The sequence below is a fragment of the Selaginella moellendorffii genome, unplaced genomic scaffold (genome assembly GCF_000143415.4).
Source record: "Selaginella moellendorffii unplaced genomic scaffold, v1.0 SELMOscaffold_0, whole genome shotgun sequence".
Lineage (NCBI taxonomy): Eukaryota > Viridiplantae > Streptophyta > Lycopodiopsida > Selaginellales > Selaginellaceae > Selaginella > Selaginella moellendorffii.
In genome coordinates, this window is record NW_003314261.1 from 4,690,828 (window position 1) to 4,705,953 (window position 15,126).

Consider the following 15,126-nt stretch of genomic DNA (forward strand, 5'->3'; position numbering starts at 1 on the left):
GTGAATGTCGGTTTTCTCAGTTTTCACAATATTAACACTGACGCTTTCCAGTGGCTCAATCACGTCTTTGTACACTACATCCTGACCTTTGACAACAATTTCCTACAGCGCAGGAAGTATAAACAACAACAACAAAAAAACACGAAGGATTCAAGAGCTACCTCCCAGCCGAATGGATAGTAAAATACATAGCCATCGCTTTTGTCCAATGATGCCTTGAAGCCTGCAGGGGTTTCTGCAACATTCTTCCATCAACACATGATATGAAAGCATTTGAGACACTCACTCTCGCCGCGGGCAACGTCGGGAGAGATCAACAACAATGTCCCGACGCCTACGAGAATCTCCCGACGCTTGGTCCTGTCTACACGACAGATTAGCGGATACCTTCGCAAAGTTAGAGAGCTTTTACCATCAAAATGATCCAAGTTCATGGAGCTCTTCATCTTTATAGACTGTTTGGTCTGTGAGATCCAAACGTGAGTGAACAGGAAAAGGTAGAAGCAGAAAATTGTGACCTTGGGGCATCCTCGCAATGCCGGAGGCATTTCTGAGTAAAATGCGGCTACCTGCGGCTCCAGTGCGAGATAAATTGGTCTTCCACACCACGCTGCCATTCCTGGGCTCCTAGAGGCCAAAGCAAACGAGGAGCAGATAGACCCCTCTCTGCACATCTAGACCGTTCAACTCGTTCAAGCTATAACCAAACTTACGAAGAAATTACTGGATGAAACATCATGAAGTAGAAGCCACTGCAAACATAAGAAAAAAAATGAGGATAAGAGACAACAAAATGAAAACTCACACCTCTATAGTTGCTGGTTTTCTCGAGTCTCCTCTCAAGTTCGTCCACCCAGCCACTTTCATCATCAAAGCATTCGGATCCGTCGAAGCTTAAAAGGGTAGACGGACGTGCTGATCTGATAGTCTCTTCCAGCGGGACAGGAACTCCCAGCTTCCTCAGGCCGGAGAAGTAAGGCCACTTGAACCACCTTAAAGCATCCGCGGTTATTTTTCTGCAGTTCCAAAGATCAAGCAGCTTCAGAACTCTTCCGGGATGCATAGAGAGATGCGTAGCCAACACCATCACTGAGACGTCTCCTATCTGGTAGCAGTTCCGTAACCAAAGCTCTGCTGGTAGCACCCCATTCTGCACTAGCGATAAAATGCTCGCGTCCGTAAGCTTCGGTATGAGTGAGAGATCAAGAGACTTTAACGTTTTCGCTGCCCTGCCGGCCATTAGAGCGACGATTCCATCGTCCGTGACCCTTGTGCAAGCTCTCAGAGAAAGTGATATCAACGACATCTTCCCCTTTGCAAGAGGATAAAGGCCGAAGTCGCTAACATCTGAGCCATCGAGCAATAGCGTTTTCAAGTTGCATAGCTTGGAGATATGTCGCAGGCCAGCGTCACCGATGCTTCTACAGCCTCTGAGATTTAACACCTCCAAAGTGGTGCAACAGACGAAGTGCCCGAGAGTATCATCGCTGAGCAAGTTGTTCAAAGACAAGTTCACGTTGACAAGCCCGCGAGGAACGGTTGATGATAAGTTGTGAAACGCCAAGTCGGTTAACTTACTCGTCTTCATAAGCTCAAAAGTGTGAAGCTTCGAGCAACTGTAGAGAATAGCCGCGCAGCTAGCGTCTGTAATCCGAGAGAAACCACCGAGCCTTATACTCTCCAGCTGCTGCAGGCTGTGGATCATTATAAATACTCCAACGTCGTTGATTCGCTTGAAGAAAAATTTCGAGCCTCTGACCAGGGAAAGCCGACGCAACCGAGTAAGAGCTCCAAGTTTCTGAATGCCCGCATCTGTTAAGTCGTTCTGATAAGCCTCGGATGGCTCGTCCCGCAACTCAAGCTCCAAAAGCATAGGCAGGTTCTCAGAAACGCATTGCACAATAGCGTCGGTGATATGGTAGAGAACCAAGGACAGCCTTTGGAGTTTGTACTGCGAGGCTGGAGACGCTGTGGCGTGGATAAGCTTGAGACCGTGCTCTTCCGAAAGACCACCAATCTCAAGAACTAATAGCGAAGGTAGGACAATACCACCAAATACCAAAACCTCCGGATCAAATAGCAGCGACAAGGACTGGAGTAAAAAACGCGTATGAGCACACAATGAAGAAAAGGCAAGAACATACCTCCAAAGAATGGCAGTGCTGGAGTGAAGCTAAAGACATCGTTGTGGTATCCGAGCACGGATTTATCGATAGACGCCTATAGGACGATAGGAAAAAGATTTAGCATACAGTATATCAAGGCCAGACTCTTACCGGAGGTTGCGAGCAGTGAGACCAATGTCGTGAAAAAACCCCGGCGAGAATTCTGTGCAGTACTCGAGGTGGAGTTCCTCCAGCTGAGGCTTGGCAATAAGGTTTACCATATCATCCTCCAGAGCCACACCACGGAGTTTCAAACTTAATCGTGAGCTCGACGAGCCAATGCTCGACGTTAGGAGCCGTTTCAATGTGGCACGATCCAGAGAATAGTCCTAGAGAGCCCGGAGATCAATAGCTGATGGGCATTTCTACGCGACATACCTCAAGATGAAGATTTTCCAAGAACGGCAGCTCCTGATCGACAGCGGCTTTCAGTACCCGGCAGGTCGACGCTGCCGCGAAGAGAGAAGAGAGATCGAGCAGAGAAACTATGTCCTGGAGCACGGACAGCGGGAGGCGCTCCATCGCTGCCAAGCCCTAAGTAATGTAGATTCAATCAACAGTTCTAGTTTTTTTGTTTAATAAAAAAGTATGGGGCTCGGCACTAATGTGTATAAACGAATGCCGTGTTTTAACGCGATTTTCGTCACTGCAAACTCCAAGCAAGGTATGTTCTCATGCTTGAGGAGATCTGCCAAGAAGGTCAATCTCGAATCCGCCGTTATCAACCATTCGGCCTTTGCTCAAGTGTGCTGGTGGAGGAGCGCTGCGAAAACGAAGAGAGAGACGTGGTGGATTCCCCCACTCGAGATCCAATGCCCGCTGGAGGGAAGGAGAAGGATTCCCACAGCGAAAGCCGAAGCTGAAGACCCCACAATCTTGAGTGTTCAACCAGATCATGTTGTCGTCAGGGCCATCGATCGCAGCTACATTTGTCCACAGCCATTGTCACAAATTAACTAAGACTTTCTTAGGCTGTAGTTTAGACAAAACCGGTTACTGATATGCGACTGGGTTTAATGTGTAAGTTATCTGGTCAGAATCGCAGTGCATGAAGAGTTCAGTTGTTTTCATTTTCCATTTCGTTCTTCTTTTTCCTAAAATAAAATTATAATGAATCACACAAAGCTCTGGTTACCATTGTTCTTGCTAAGAAACCATGGTTTATTTGCAATCCATTTGTGCATAACTATAAAGCATAGGAACCTATTTATATGCATGGTTCACTCCCTTTAGCCTTGGTCTTCATCCCAGGAGTGCTCCGTCCCTAAGTGGGCTATTGCCTATCATGGCTGGTTGGTATTTTGGTAGAGTGGTCTGGTCTTGCAAGTTGTGATATCTTAGGCACTAAAAGAGGACATGGAAGACAGTCTTTACTTGCCCGAGATTGCATTGGTGACACAGCCTTCACTCTGGGTACAAAGGCCAAGGTGTTGTATCATGGACTTTTCGTATTGAAAAACATTAAATGTAAGCTAAGAAGAGCTCAAATAATTTATTGTGCTTGTATAACAACATTTGGTTTACTTTAGAAAGTTTAAGGAAAGAAACAAACAAACATTAATAATATTTTGCCATAGGGGTTATGACTGTGGCCATGATTAGTTTCAGGCTAAAGGCCGTGGTTTACAGCTTGCTCTGGCACTATTTTTTTTCAAATATTAATAATACAATATAAGTGGTAATAACAAATATTATAAATATAATTATAATAATTTCCTGATAAAATTGAATTTTATTTTCTAATAAAGACATATAAACCCTAAATCTGGTATAAATGTAGCAAACTCATAATTATAGGTAATAAAGGATATTATAAAAGAGCAAAAGGCTTAAAATGTTTTATTTTTGATAGATAACATAATTGATGGAGCATCTAGGGAAACTAGTTTTTTTCCTCCTTGTTTTTCTTATAACATTGGCCAAGAACTACCTCCTGACTGTGAGGAACCTCATCATAGTATGTGAGCAAATTTGCTGCTGCCCAGACAAATGTGAGTTTTAGTTTTGGTTTTCCCTTTTTGTTGGTGACAGTTAATTCCCTATGCTGGAGCTGAAGGAACAAGTGATGAACATGCAATTTGTGCTGTTATCCATATCACCATCATAAATTTCATCATTGAGTACTTGACATCCATTCATGTGGTTTTTTTTTTGTATGCTTGCTCACTCTGAAACTTGAGGACTAGATTTGTGAGATATGCAATAATAAGATTGGGCTTCAAGCACACTTTGAAACTTGAGGACCAGATTTGTGAGATATGCAATAATAAGATTGGGCTTGTCTGCTACATTGACCTTGGCTTTGATTCTTGTGTTTCACTTACTCTTCCAGTGGAATGGTGCAATTTGGCTTGGAACTCTTGCATTATGTAAAGATATTCTCAACTAACAGTAAACATGGTTTTCTTTATCTTTTTTACCTGGTAGGCCCTCACAGCTCCTTCTCACGTGATGAATGCCATAGTAGTTGAGGCATACAAGATGTTCATACTAGTGTGCCTAATTCCCTTCTACCAATTGACACTTCTGACATAATGAGAAATCTCATTAGGTCCCTCTGTTTCAGAAAGCTGCACTCGATCGCAAGCTTCCAACCAAAGTTCTTTCAAAGAAGCTGTTAAGTACAGCCAAGAGAACACAAAAGGACAGGACATGAACATCATCTATAAAGAATCAAGGGACAAGTAAGAGTATATAAAGAGTGCTTAGAGATATTTTTGGGTTTTAAATGTATGAGGTCAAGCATGGTTGACCAATGTGAGGTATAATTTAGCTCTTGCTTGCGTGTTTATATTTGTTTTGCGTCTGGCTTGGGTTTAATCTCACATTTCATTCCATACTAGCTGGTGGAGTACCCATATCCTCGCATTATATGTAGTGCACGTGGTTTTGACCCTTTATCCTATGGTGATTTACCATAGGATAACACCACGAAGCGGAACCTAAACCCTCTTTGTGCCACGTGACAGATGCCACGTGTCTATAGGAACCCAAGGTTCAGGGCCTTGGGCCACTGAACGAATGAACGGTGCCAAACTCCCAAGCGTGGAGCCAAGGAGTGATGGAACCGAACCACGGAGCAACTCCCGAGCATACAGCCCAAGGAGCAAAGGGACAGGGGCCCGGAGCGACTTGGAACAGTCTTGGAGCAACCAGCATCCCAATGCCAGGACTAGCACGCAAAACGGAGCTAAACAGAGTCTGGCACTATTTCAGCATACCGGTGGCCTAACGTGAGGATATGGGTACTCCACCAGCTAGCATGGAATGGAACTTGGGCTTAAACCCAAGCCGGACGCAGAACAAGGACAGGCACGCAAGCGGGAGCTAGACTATGCCTCAGGTTGGTCGGCCATGCCCGACCTACCCACTATCCCTACTATACATTTGGAACCCCCCATAGCCCCCCCCCCCCCTTGAGGAACACACGCTTTGGGCTTTCACCCCAAGTTTCCCTTAGTATCAGGAGTTAGTCTCTGGGACAAGCTCGAAACTTACTAAATATGGAATGTCCTTAGATTGTGAATTTGGACATGGGACGAACACCATTGTGTTCAGGCCAATCTCTACATTCCGTAGATATGCCAAATGGGCAAATCTGGACACTTTCCATAAATAGCATTTAGGACCGAAATGAGACTAACACAAAGGGCATGATAGCGAGGGTGTTTGGCAGACACGGTAAGCTATCATGTAGCAATATTGAGGGACCAATTTCAATACGCGAGTGTTCTTGTCAAGCCAGTGCAAGACAGAGCAAAAGAGAACTAAAAAGCCGGGCCGAGTATGCTCAGTTAAATAGACACTTAGGAATTCCTTCCTTATGCTCATCCGGCCAAGTACAGATGCTAAGCCCAGTTTACTAACACTTGAACAAGAGGGACTAATAAAGGGTCCAGCAATACCGACCTTCTGCCATCGTGGCAGTAAGGTAAGAGTGTCCGTAAGGATTAGTCGACAGGTAACTTTCGATACCCGAAGTCACATTCGCGACATTATACCACCAATAGTGTCAAACTTTGTTTGGCTCCATTTTACATGTATTAAAATGTTAGATGCTTTAGGACTATTTTAAGTCTTTTTATACTCCTATCCTTTCGCTCTTTGGCTCTATGTTTAGGAGTTTGCCTTTGTTCCTTTATTTAATGGCTCAAGACCCTAAAACTTGAGTTCCACTCTACTATCTTTGGACACATAACATGTGGTATATGGCATGTAACACATGGCACATAAAGGATTTAAGTTCTGGTTATCCTATGATAAATCACCATAAAATAAAGGGTGAAAACCACATGTGCTACATAAAGTCTCGTGCGATTCAAATCCCTTGTTCCTTGGATGACTTCCTCTTAGAAATCTTAAGCCATATATTCCATCAAAAGATTGCTTTCTATGTGGGGTTTTCTTGCTCAATCCTGTGCAATTACTGATAATGTGTTCACTACTTCTAGCCATGCTACTCAAGCCAAGCTTTTCACTATCTAAGGAACATCCCAATGAGGAGCACTACCTTATGACTGGGTTTTTACTGCTGGCAACTCTTCTTTTAATCATCTAACCTTAAGGCAATCAAATGTTGAGGTTGCAGCCTCTAGCTCCCCTCCCAAGTGCAAATGGCTATGGCTTTACTCTTTTTCCACCATTGTGGGGAGCTGACAATTATTCCATCCTAGACATAGTGAAGTGAGAAAAAAAATTATTTTGGAGCGACTCTTCCCTAGATATCTCCCTCACCAATGGTAGTAAGTGGGGAGATTGGGCACTCTCTTATATACACTCTTCTACCTCTGGCCTCACCTTTGATCATGGTAGTCATGGCATTGGATGATGCACTCCTCCACACCCTAAGTCACCAAAGGTTTTTTACACCTTCGAAGCTTAATAGAAATATTCACTTTTGTATTGACTATTCTCTATTATATAATGCAACAATCCCAAATATATACCCTCTTTTTGCCAATTTACTAGATCATTTTGGGCAAAGTTGTGGGTTCATTATTGGCAAATGCTGATAGATAAGGAGGCCTTAAAATTGTTTTCTGTCTACCATTTAGTTTGTACAAGTATTTAGTGATGCTATTCAGAACAATACTTTAGTGATTTTTTAGCAAATGATAAATGAGGCTTTTTGCAATATACCATAAGTGACTATCAAATTCATTAATGATATCTTAATCCATTTAGAGGGGATGTGGGAAGAGCACATCCATAATGCTCAAAAGGTGTTAAATTGGTTATAAAAAATTTATTTAAAGTTGAAGTGATCAAAATGTGTAATAATACAATTTATTTGGGGTACATGAAAATTTGTAAGATGATCTTAACAAACTTATGGGTATTTTGAAGTTCTCTATTGCTTGAACGATATATTATATTTCCTTAAAATATCTTAATTATTTTATTAATCATCTTTTTGATTATACTACACCACTATTGCTAAAGTCATATATATTGTCTTTGGTGTAAAGACTATGAATAAACATTTGTGGATCTTAAAGAAATATTAACAAATCTTTCAATTTTGGTATATCTTAATTACACTCAGCCTTTCATCTTATATATGGATATAACTGATGCTAATGCCCTTTCTCAAGTTGCTCTCCCTTATTTTCTCTCTTTTTGTATTCTTGATTAGTTTGTTATTATAGCATCAACGGATTTTCTGGATAATGATTTTGTGCCATCATCAATTGTTGTACTTTATGTTTAGTGTGCATAAAGTGTAAAGTTAGATTTAATTTCTCTTGATAAGATTTATGAGGTTTAAAAGGTAAAGCTATGGATTGAAAGCTTCGTGATACTAATAACTAGTCATTTTCGCATTTATATTTTCAATATCACTTATAAGATGACATTCTTTACTTTATAAATACTAATACTAATCACTATATGCAACTAGTATTGCCTTTGATCTTTATTTCATAGTTTCTTTATATAACAACTCATTTAGACCTTTAAAGGGATGATCATAAATTATATGAACTTTAGTATTCAAATTGAGATGGTTATTTAAGCATTCTTCCACTTATTCAAGTAGAGTTTGTTAAACACTTGGGTTGTATACAAGTGGAACAACAATGGCATTACAACTTTTATCATTATCCACATATAAAGTATAAAGTGGATGATTTGATATTAATTTTTTTTCCAATCTTATGGTATATGGTTTTTATAAAGGGCTTCTTGCTTATATCAAGTATTGTAACAAGTTAAATTATAAATTTACCAATTCAACAAATTGATCCTCTAAAAATTATGCATGTCTAGTGGTTTAAACACTTCATATAAAGAAATAAAAAAAAAGCTACATCATTTACAAGTCCACTAATGCTTTCTTTTAATATTCCTCTAAATCATAGCTCATAAACTAAAGAACCCTAACTGCCTTTTATATTTCTAGAGATGATGTGAAGTCTATGTCTCTAGCTATAATAGCATATACTAAAATTAGTATAATGGATTTTGATAATCTAGACCACTCACTTCTCTATATAAGCTAGAGATTTTGGGCTACCTAACTTAATATTAAAAAACATTTATCAGCATTATTTTTATCTGGATCTAGGTATTAATATATTTTACTATAAAATTACTAATACAACTGGATATAATTATATTATAGAGTTATTAACATTCTTATTCTTATATTTGTTTTGTAATCCTAAGCTTAATTTTACAATACCTATATAATACTTCTTTTCTTCTCATCATTGGCTTTGCCCAATTTATTTAGTTTCTAAATTTTTATTTCAATATGTTTTAAATATTTTATCACTTTATAAATTTAAATAGAATTTAGTAAAAACAAAAATAATTTATTATACATTGCATTGCAATAGTTTTTGGTTTGATGATTTATTTAAATATTATTTCCATTAAAAAATTACTACCAATTATAAGTCTTGAAATATACTGAATTTAAAAATTGATGACCTTAAAATAATAGTAAAAGATTCCTCAGAAATAATGAGCAAGTTTAAGGAGGATCTAGATTTTTTCAATTTAGTAGCAAGCTCTAAAATAAATAGGGGAAATTGGTGGGAATATGGTTGCCAAACTCAAACTTGCTAAATTGGGGAGAGGAATGGGAATTCAAATGGTTAAAACAAGGTAAAATGACAAGGTACTTGGGCTTTCAAGTTGGCCATGAATATGACCCTCTCCCGCAAAATCAAAGAGCAATAAATAAACTTAGAGATCAATTGAGATTTTGGGCTTCACAAAATATATCTTTTTCAGCAAGATGTGTAGTGGTAAATAACATTGTGTTAGGGGCAATATGGTTCTTAGCAGTATCATGGAATTTAAATAAAAGAACTTTGAAGGCCATGTATAAATTGATCAAAACATATGTATGGAAGGGGAATCAATAGTCTTAAGAGGAAGCACTAAGGTAAGATGGAGTTTAGTTACAAGAGCGAAGTAGAATGGAGGGATAAATATAATTGACATAAAAGGGTAGTGTAAAGCTCTATTATTTAAGGTCTTCCATCATATGAATATGCCTAGAAATCAACTATGGAAACTATTGTTATGCCACCAACTTTTAAAGGTTATCCTAGACAGACTAGAGCACACAAGGTGTTCTAGGAAATATATTTGGTCTTAGCAACTTTAAAACATAGTCAGCGAAAAGCCACCTTTCATCTTTTTCCCAGTTTTAACTCTTCAAGCTATAGAAAGAATTCAAGGGAAAGATGGAAAAAAGAAAACTTGCAAACAAATATGAACTAGATTGACAACTAATAAATTGTTCCAATATAAAGAGAGATGTTTGGGGGAAATAAGTGATAGAAGAATAGACAAAATGTGTCGGGACATATAGAAGGCTGGAATGAGTACTTTTATAGAAGTTAACTTGATTGTAAAAGTGGGAGAAATAGAAAAAAATAAGGATATGCTAAAAGCCTTTTATGGACTAGAAATATTAGCGCACTAGTTAAAAAATTCAAGATGGCATTTCTCAACGGAACCTCACTCTAAGCCCATGGCTAGAGCACCCAAAGGCAGAAGGTGGGGAGAGTACCCATGAGGCTCGATTCTCTTGAGCACCATTCGATCTCTATATTCACTCTAGCTGTTGCAAATGTGACTTCGGGTATCGAAAGTTACCTGTCAGCTATCCTTTCAAATATTCTTTCCTTACTGCCACGACGGCAAGAGGTCGGTATTGCTGGACCTATTATCAATCTCTGCCTAAGTTAGTTGAGAAACTGATTATCACATGTGCATTTAGACCGGAAGGGCACTAAGGAAAGAAATCCTACATTGTCATTTAGTCAAACATACTTGGCACGGTGACGAGAAACTCATAATGTTGACTTGCACTTGCTAATGTTGTGAACCCTTGTGATATTGAGCTTGGTCCCTCAATATCTGTTAGATGATAACTTACCGTGTCTGTTAAACACCCTTGATATTATGCCCTTTGTGTTAGTCTCATTTCAGTCCCAAATGCTATTTATGGAAAGTGTGTAAATTTACTCATTTGGCATATCTACGGAATGTAGAGATTGTTCTGAACACAATGGTATTTGTCCCATGACAAAATTCACAATTTAAAGATATTCCATATTTAGTAAGTTTTAAGCTTGTCCCAGAGTCTAACTCTTGATATTAAGAGAGGCTTGAGGTGAAAGCCCAAAGCATGTGTTCTCAACGGGGGGGGGGGGGGGGGGGGGGGCTATCAGGGGTTCCAAATGTATAGCAGGGATAGTGGGTAGGTCGGGCATGGCCGACCAACCTGAGGCATAATTTAGCTCTTGTTTGCGTGTCTGTCCTTGTTTTGCATCCGGCTTAGGTCTAAGCCCAAGTTCCACACCATGCTAGTTGGTGGAGTACCCATGTCCTCGCGTTAGGCCACTAATATATTGAAATAGTGCCAAACTCCATTTAGCTTTGTTTTGCATGTTGGTCCTAACATTGGGATGCTGGATACTTTAGAATTATTCCAAGTCACTTCATGCTCCTGTCCCTTCACTCCTTGGGTTGTTTTTATCCTATGGCTAGAGCACCCAAAGGCAGAAGGTGGGGAGAGTACCTATAAGGCTTGTGTAGGGCCACAGTGTTCCGAAACGTTGTCCCAAAGTCCCAAATTATGGAAAGAAAGAGGAGCAATCCTTTGGTGTGGTGACCAAGGATACGGGGTGAAGAAGTCTCAAAGGACAGTGGGACTTAGTGGTCGAGTTTGTGGGTCTTATCTTAATAGTAATGTTAGCAAATATGGCTATGAACGGAAAAGGGACTTGGTGGGGATTGTAAAAGGGATATTGGGGAAGGCTATTTCCTATGTCTATGGGCATCTTAAGTATGTTAAGGAGTGGATCTAGGATGCTCACTTATGGATGGATGGCCCAATCTTTGAGAGATGGGACTGTGATGCAGGTGGTATTGTACCACCGGTGTAACCAAGGTGAATAGGCATGGCCTTAGCATAATGGGCTGATATGTCAATGGTACGTTGGGGTGTTAGTCATGGGATCGGACATGTGGAGCACTTGGAACAAGTGCAAAGGTTGGGTGGCATGGATGTCATTCTCGGGGCTAGCAAGCCTTAAGTCCTGAATTGGACTTATGGAGGTTGTGAATGAGACTCCTCCAAGTGGTCGGAGGTGTGGTTAAGTGACTAAAGTAGAATGGAAAAATTAGTCGCTTACAATTTCGTATCAAAGTTGTTCCTTAGTTCGACTTTTATTAGTGCTCAAGGATATCACCACTTGTATTGGCATCAGAAGGCTTGAGGAGTGGGTCTATTGAGGAGTAGCAAGTTGGGAGGACATGGCTCTCCACTACAGTTCATAGGTGAACTTGTAGGCAAAGTGGTGGATAGAAATGGGCCAATAAAGGAACAATTTTGGGATCTTGGGAACAATATAATGTTTTCCTCAGAGAGTTGAAGATGTGATCTAGATGAGTGTTTAACATAGCAAACTGGCTATTGTAGTTTTGATACACAACTATAGTTGGGATCACGGGAAAGATAAAGACTCCAAAACAATAAAGGAGTTATAAGATTATCCTTATATAGTTAAGGCTAATGCTCATGAATTTGAGACTGGAATTAATGATCATGAGAGGTCAAATACGGATGAGGACACAAGTCCTTGAAATAGTAGCGGGGTTACCTTTTATAAATGCTGAAACAAACCTAAAGAGTTGGGGGTGTGCTCAGAGGATGAGTCAGTATTCTCATCATATGGACAGATAGTCCTAAGGGGCAAAGGTAGCCCATAAAGAATAGAAAATAATCAAGTGTTAAAGTAACATTTGCAAAGATAATCTTTATGAGTAGGACATAAATACAAGGAGTTGTATTCCAGGGAGCTGCACCTTAAAAAATAGGACCTTATGGGTCATCAGATTAGCAAAGTCCAAAAAGCTGGATGACTCAAGTAGAGTTAAGAAATGGTCTTAAGGGATTGGTAGAAACATTTGGACTAAGGTGTGTTATGCCCCATAAAGGATGGGGAGGATCATAAGTTCCAAGTATGAGAATAGTGGGTATCTCATTGATGGCAGAATGTGCTATACTAAAATCATGGGAAAAAGTTCTCAGAAGAAAACAACTTTGACACAAAATTGTGTGTAAACTATATAGTGAAGTGCTAACGGATAGTTGGCATAAAAAACAATTGTATTGGTCTTTGCAAATACCTAGACACAAATAAAAAGTGTTATAAAGGTAAGCTCATGGAACTGATGGTGTGGAGATACCAAATGTGCCAAAGCGTGATGCCTTGAGGTCAAGTTGGTAGGTTCATGAAAACCCCTTCCCAAAAGAATTCTAATAAAAATGGGAATGGCATAGCCTAAGCTGGAAGGCATGCAGTTGGAGTGTGGTGACCTAAATAATGATGAAGGTGTGGAAGCACCAGCAATGAGTTGTAGGACTTGACAACTATGAAGCAACTAAGCAAAAGATGCAAAATAATTGATTGGATGGATAGAAGTTAACTACCCAAGACTTTGTATTGGGATAAGGAAATTAGATATACCCTTATGAAAGATAATTTACTTATGTTGTAATATAGTAAATCAATGTTGTAAAGGGAATGCTCATTATCAAAGAAGGCCATCATTGGAACACCCAAACACTCTAAAACACTAGGAAGTGGTGTTTGGTGTTATGAGGGCATTAAATAAAGCTCAAGGGACTAAATCCCTAGCGAATGATGGATAGGAAGTGCTATCCAAATGTTCAAGGTTGCAGAGACGGGAGAAGTCCATCTATCCAAATTGGACAAAGCCAAAAAGGAACTTTGGCAAAGTTAGTGATGGGTATATAAAGACCCATAAATAACAACATTAACCTTAATGTATGGGATTACAATGTGAGCATGACCGGATTAAGGAACCACTCCCTAGGCTATCGAGTAGGTTCATTCTTAAGAATACTTGCTGAGGCATGGTAGAAAGTGCAAAGCTATCCTCCTAGTCTAGAGGAGAATAACCAAAAGAAACGTGTGAAGCCAAAAAATAAGTAGTAAAGGGATAGAATTGAACCATAGGAATCAAAGCGCATAACCAAGGGTGATTATGTGAGTTGGGAGTGTTATTATTTGCAATCATGATGCCATAGAGAGTTTAAGATATGGAATTATTCATGTTAGACCATATAGCAATTAAAAAGCTTGCAAAAAAAAAAGCCTTAGCAAGCTAAGGGATAAAGTTCTTTCAAGGTTCTTAAAGATAATTCTAGGTAGCCTTGTACCTAGAAAGGCAATGTGAGACAAAAAATCCCTAGACCCCAAAGTGGAGCTAGAAGGGTGCCATGTGGTAGTGGCCGAAGTGAAAGCCAAACGAGCATAACATGTTTGGACTAAAAGCTCCAACTTGAAAGGTCGAGAGCGGGAGTGCAACTCTCAACAAAGTGCTCAAGGAACAAGCACGAAGCGAGCAATAAGTGAGGCTCCAAAAAGGGACCCAAAAGGACCAACACATGACACGTGGAAGTGTCCAAGATGGAGTCCAAGATGGACCGAGACGGAATCCGAGATGGAGTTCGAGATGGAGTCTGAGATGGACCGAGACGGAGTCCGAGATGGAGCCCGAGATGGAGTCCAAGATGGAATCCGAGATGGAGTCCGAGAAGGACCCGAGATGGAGTCCGAGGTTGAGACCGGGACTGAGACCGAGACCGAGACTGAGATCAGGATCGAGACCAAGGCCGAGGCCAAGACCAAGCCCGAGCCCGAGTCCGAGTCCGAGTCCGAGTCCGAGTCTGAGTCCGAGTCCGAGTCTGAGTCCGAATCCGAGTCCGAGTCCAAGTCCGAGTCCGAGTTCGAGTCTGAGAGGATGAAAGCCTAAAGCATTCATCTCCCAAACCCTGGGGGGTTTGGTGAGCTCCAAAAGTATAGTAAGAGGGAGGACTGCAGTGGAGCCAGTTTAGCTAGAAAAGGCCAATTTGGCCCAGAAAGGCTGTACCTAGTGTTGGGTGATGAGCTGCCCACTGGGAAGTCCAAGACTAGAGTGAACATGGACCGACAAGCGGGGTAGCTTGGTGAAGTGTTCAAGAGCCGGCTCTAGTTCCCCTGGGAGATCGACTGGCTAATGCTCCCAGTCCAAGTGTGGGTGGCACTACCTACTTGGATACCTGGCATGGCTCAACAGAACCTCGCTCTACGCCCATGGCTAGAGCACTCAAATGCAAAAGGTGGGTGTAAGGAACTGACTCCCCGAGATGTCGTAGGCTAAAGGATCCCCGAAAGCTTGACCAAAATGACAAAGAGTTCATCGGATGGGACCAAGTCGAAGATCGAGTCCAAGACCGACTCTGAGACCGAGTTCGAGATAGAGTCCGGGATCGAGCCGAGGCCGAATCGGAGACCGAGATCGAGACCGAGTTCGAGACAAAGTCCAAGATCCAAATCGGGTCCGAGACCGAGTCCGAGGTCGAGTCCGAAGTCGAGTCCGAGATCAAATATGAGACTAAGTCCAAATACTAATACGAGTCAAGGGGTGA

General features: G+C 40.9%; 1 protein-coding gene and 1 long non-coding RNA gene across 2 annotated transcripts; both read right to left on the reverse strand.

Moving 5' to 3' along the window:
- Window positions 1-225: 225 nt before the first annotated feature.
- Window positions 226-580, reverse strand: LOC112349697. Its single transcript, XR_002993481.1, has 4 exons — window positions 519-580; window positions 413-464; window positions 287-360; window positions 226-235 (listed from the first exon to the last, which is right to left on the reverse strand). It is a non-coding gene; the product is annotated as an uncharacterized LOC112349697 (long non-coding RNA).
- A 95-nt stretch (window positions 581-675) lies between these two features.
- LOC112349649 (F-box/LRR-repeat protein 10-like) lies at window positions 676-2,693 on the reverse strand. The gene is made up of 5 exons (XM_024684460.1): window positions 2,544-2,693; window positions 2,277-2,494; window positions 2,145-2,220; window positions 808-2,092; window positions 676-752 (listed from the first exon to the last, which is right to left on the reverse strand). The coding sequence occupies exons 1-5, from the start codon at window positions 2,685-2,687 to the stop codon at window positions 736-738; spliced, it is 1,740 nt and encodes a 579-aa protein (XP_024540228.1). The 5' UTR covers window positions 2,688-2,693; the 3' UTR covers window positions 676-735.
- Between the last annotated feature and the right edge of the window lie 12,433 nt (window positions 2,694-15,126).

Excerpts from the sequence above, each read along its gene's own strand:
- LOC112349649 (XM_024684460.1), bottom strand. The coding sequence starts at position 2,687 with ATGGAGCGCCTCCCGCTGTCCGTGCTCCAGGACATAGTTTCTCTGCTC. Across the intron at positions 2,221-2,276 it reads CTCACTGCTCGCAACCTCCG|GCGTCTATCGATAAATCCGT; the intron begins GTAAGAGTCTGG and ends ATCGTCCTATAG. Across the intron at positions 2,093-2,144 it reads AGCACTGCCATTCTTTGGAG|TCCTTGTCGCTGCTATTTGA; the intron begins GTATGTTCTTGC and ends TTTTTACTCCAG.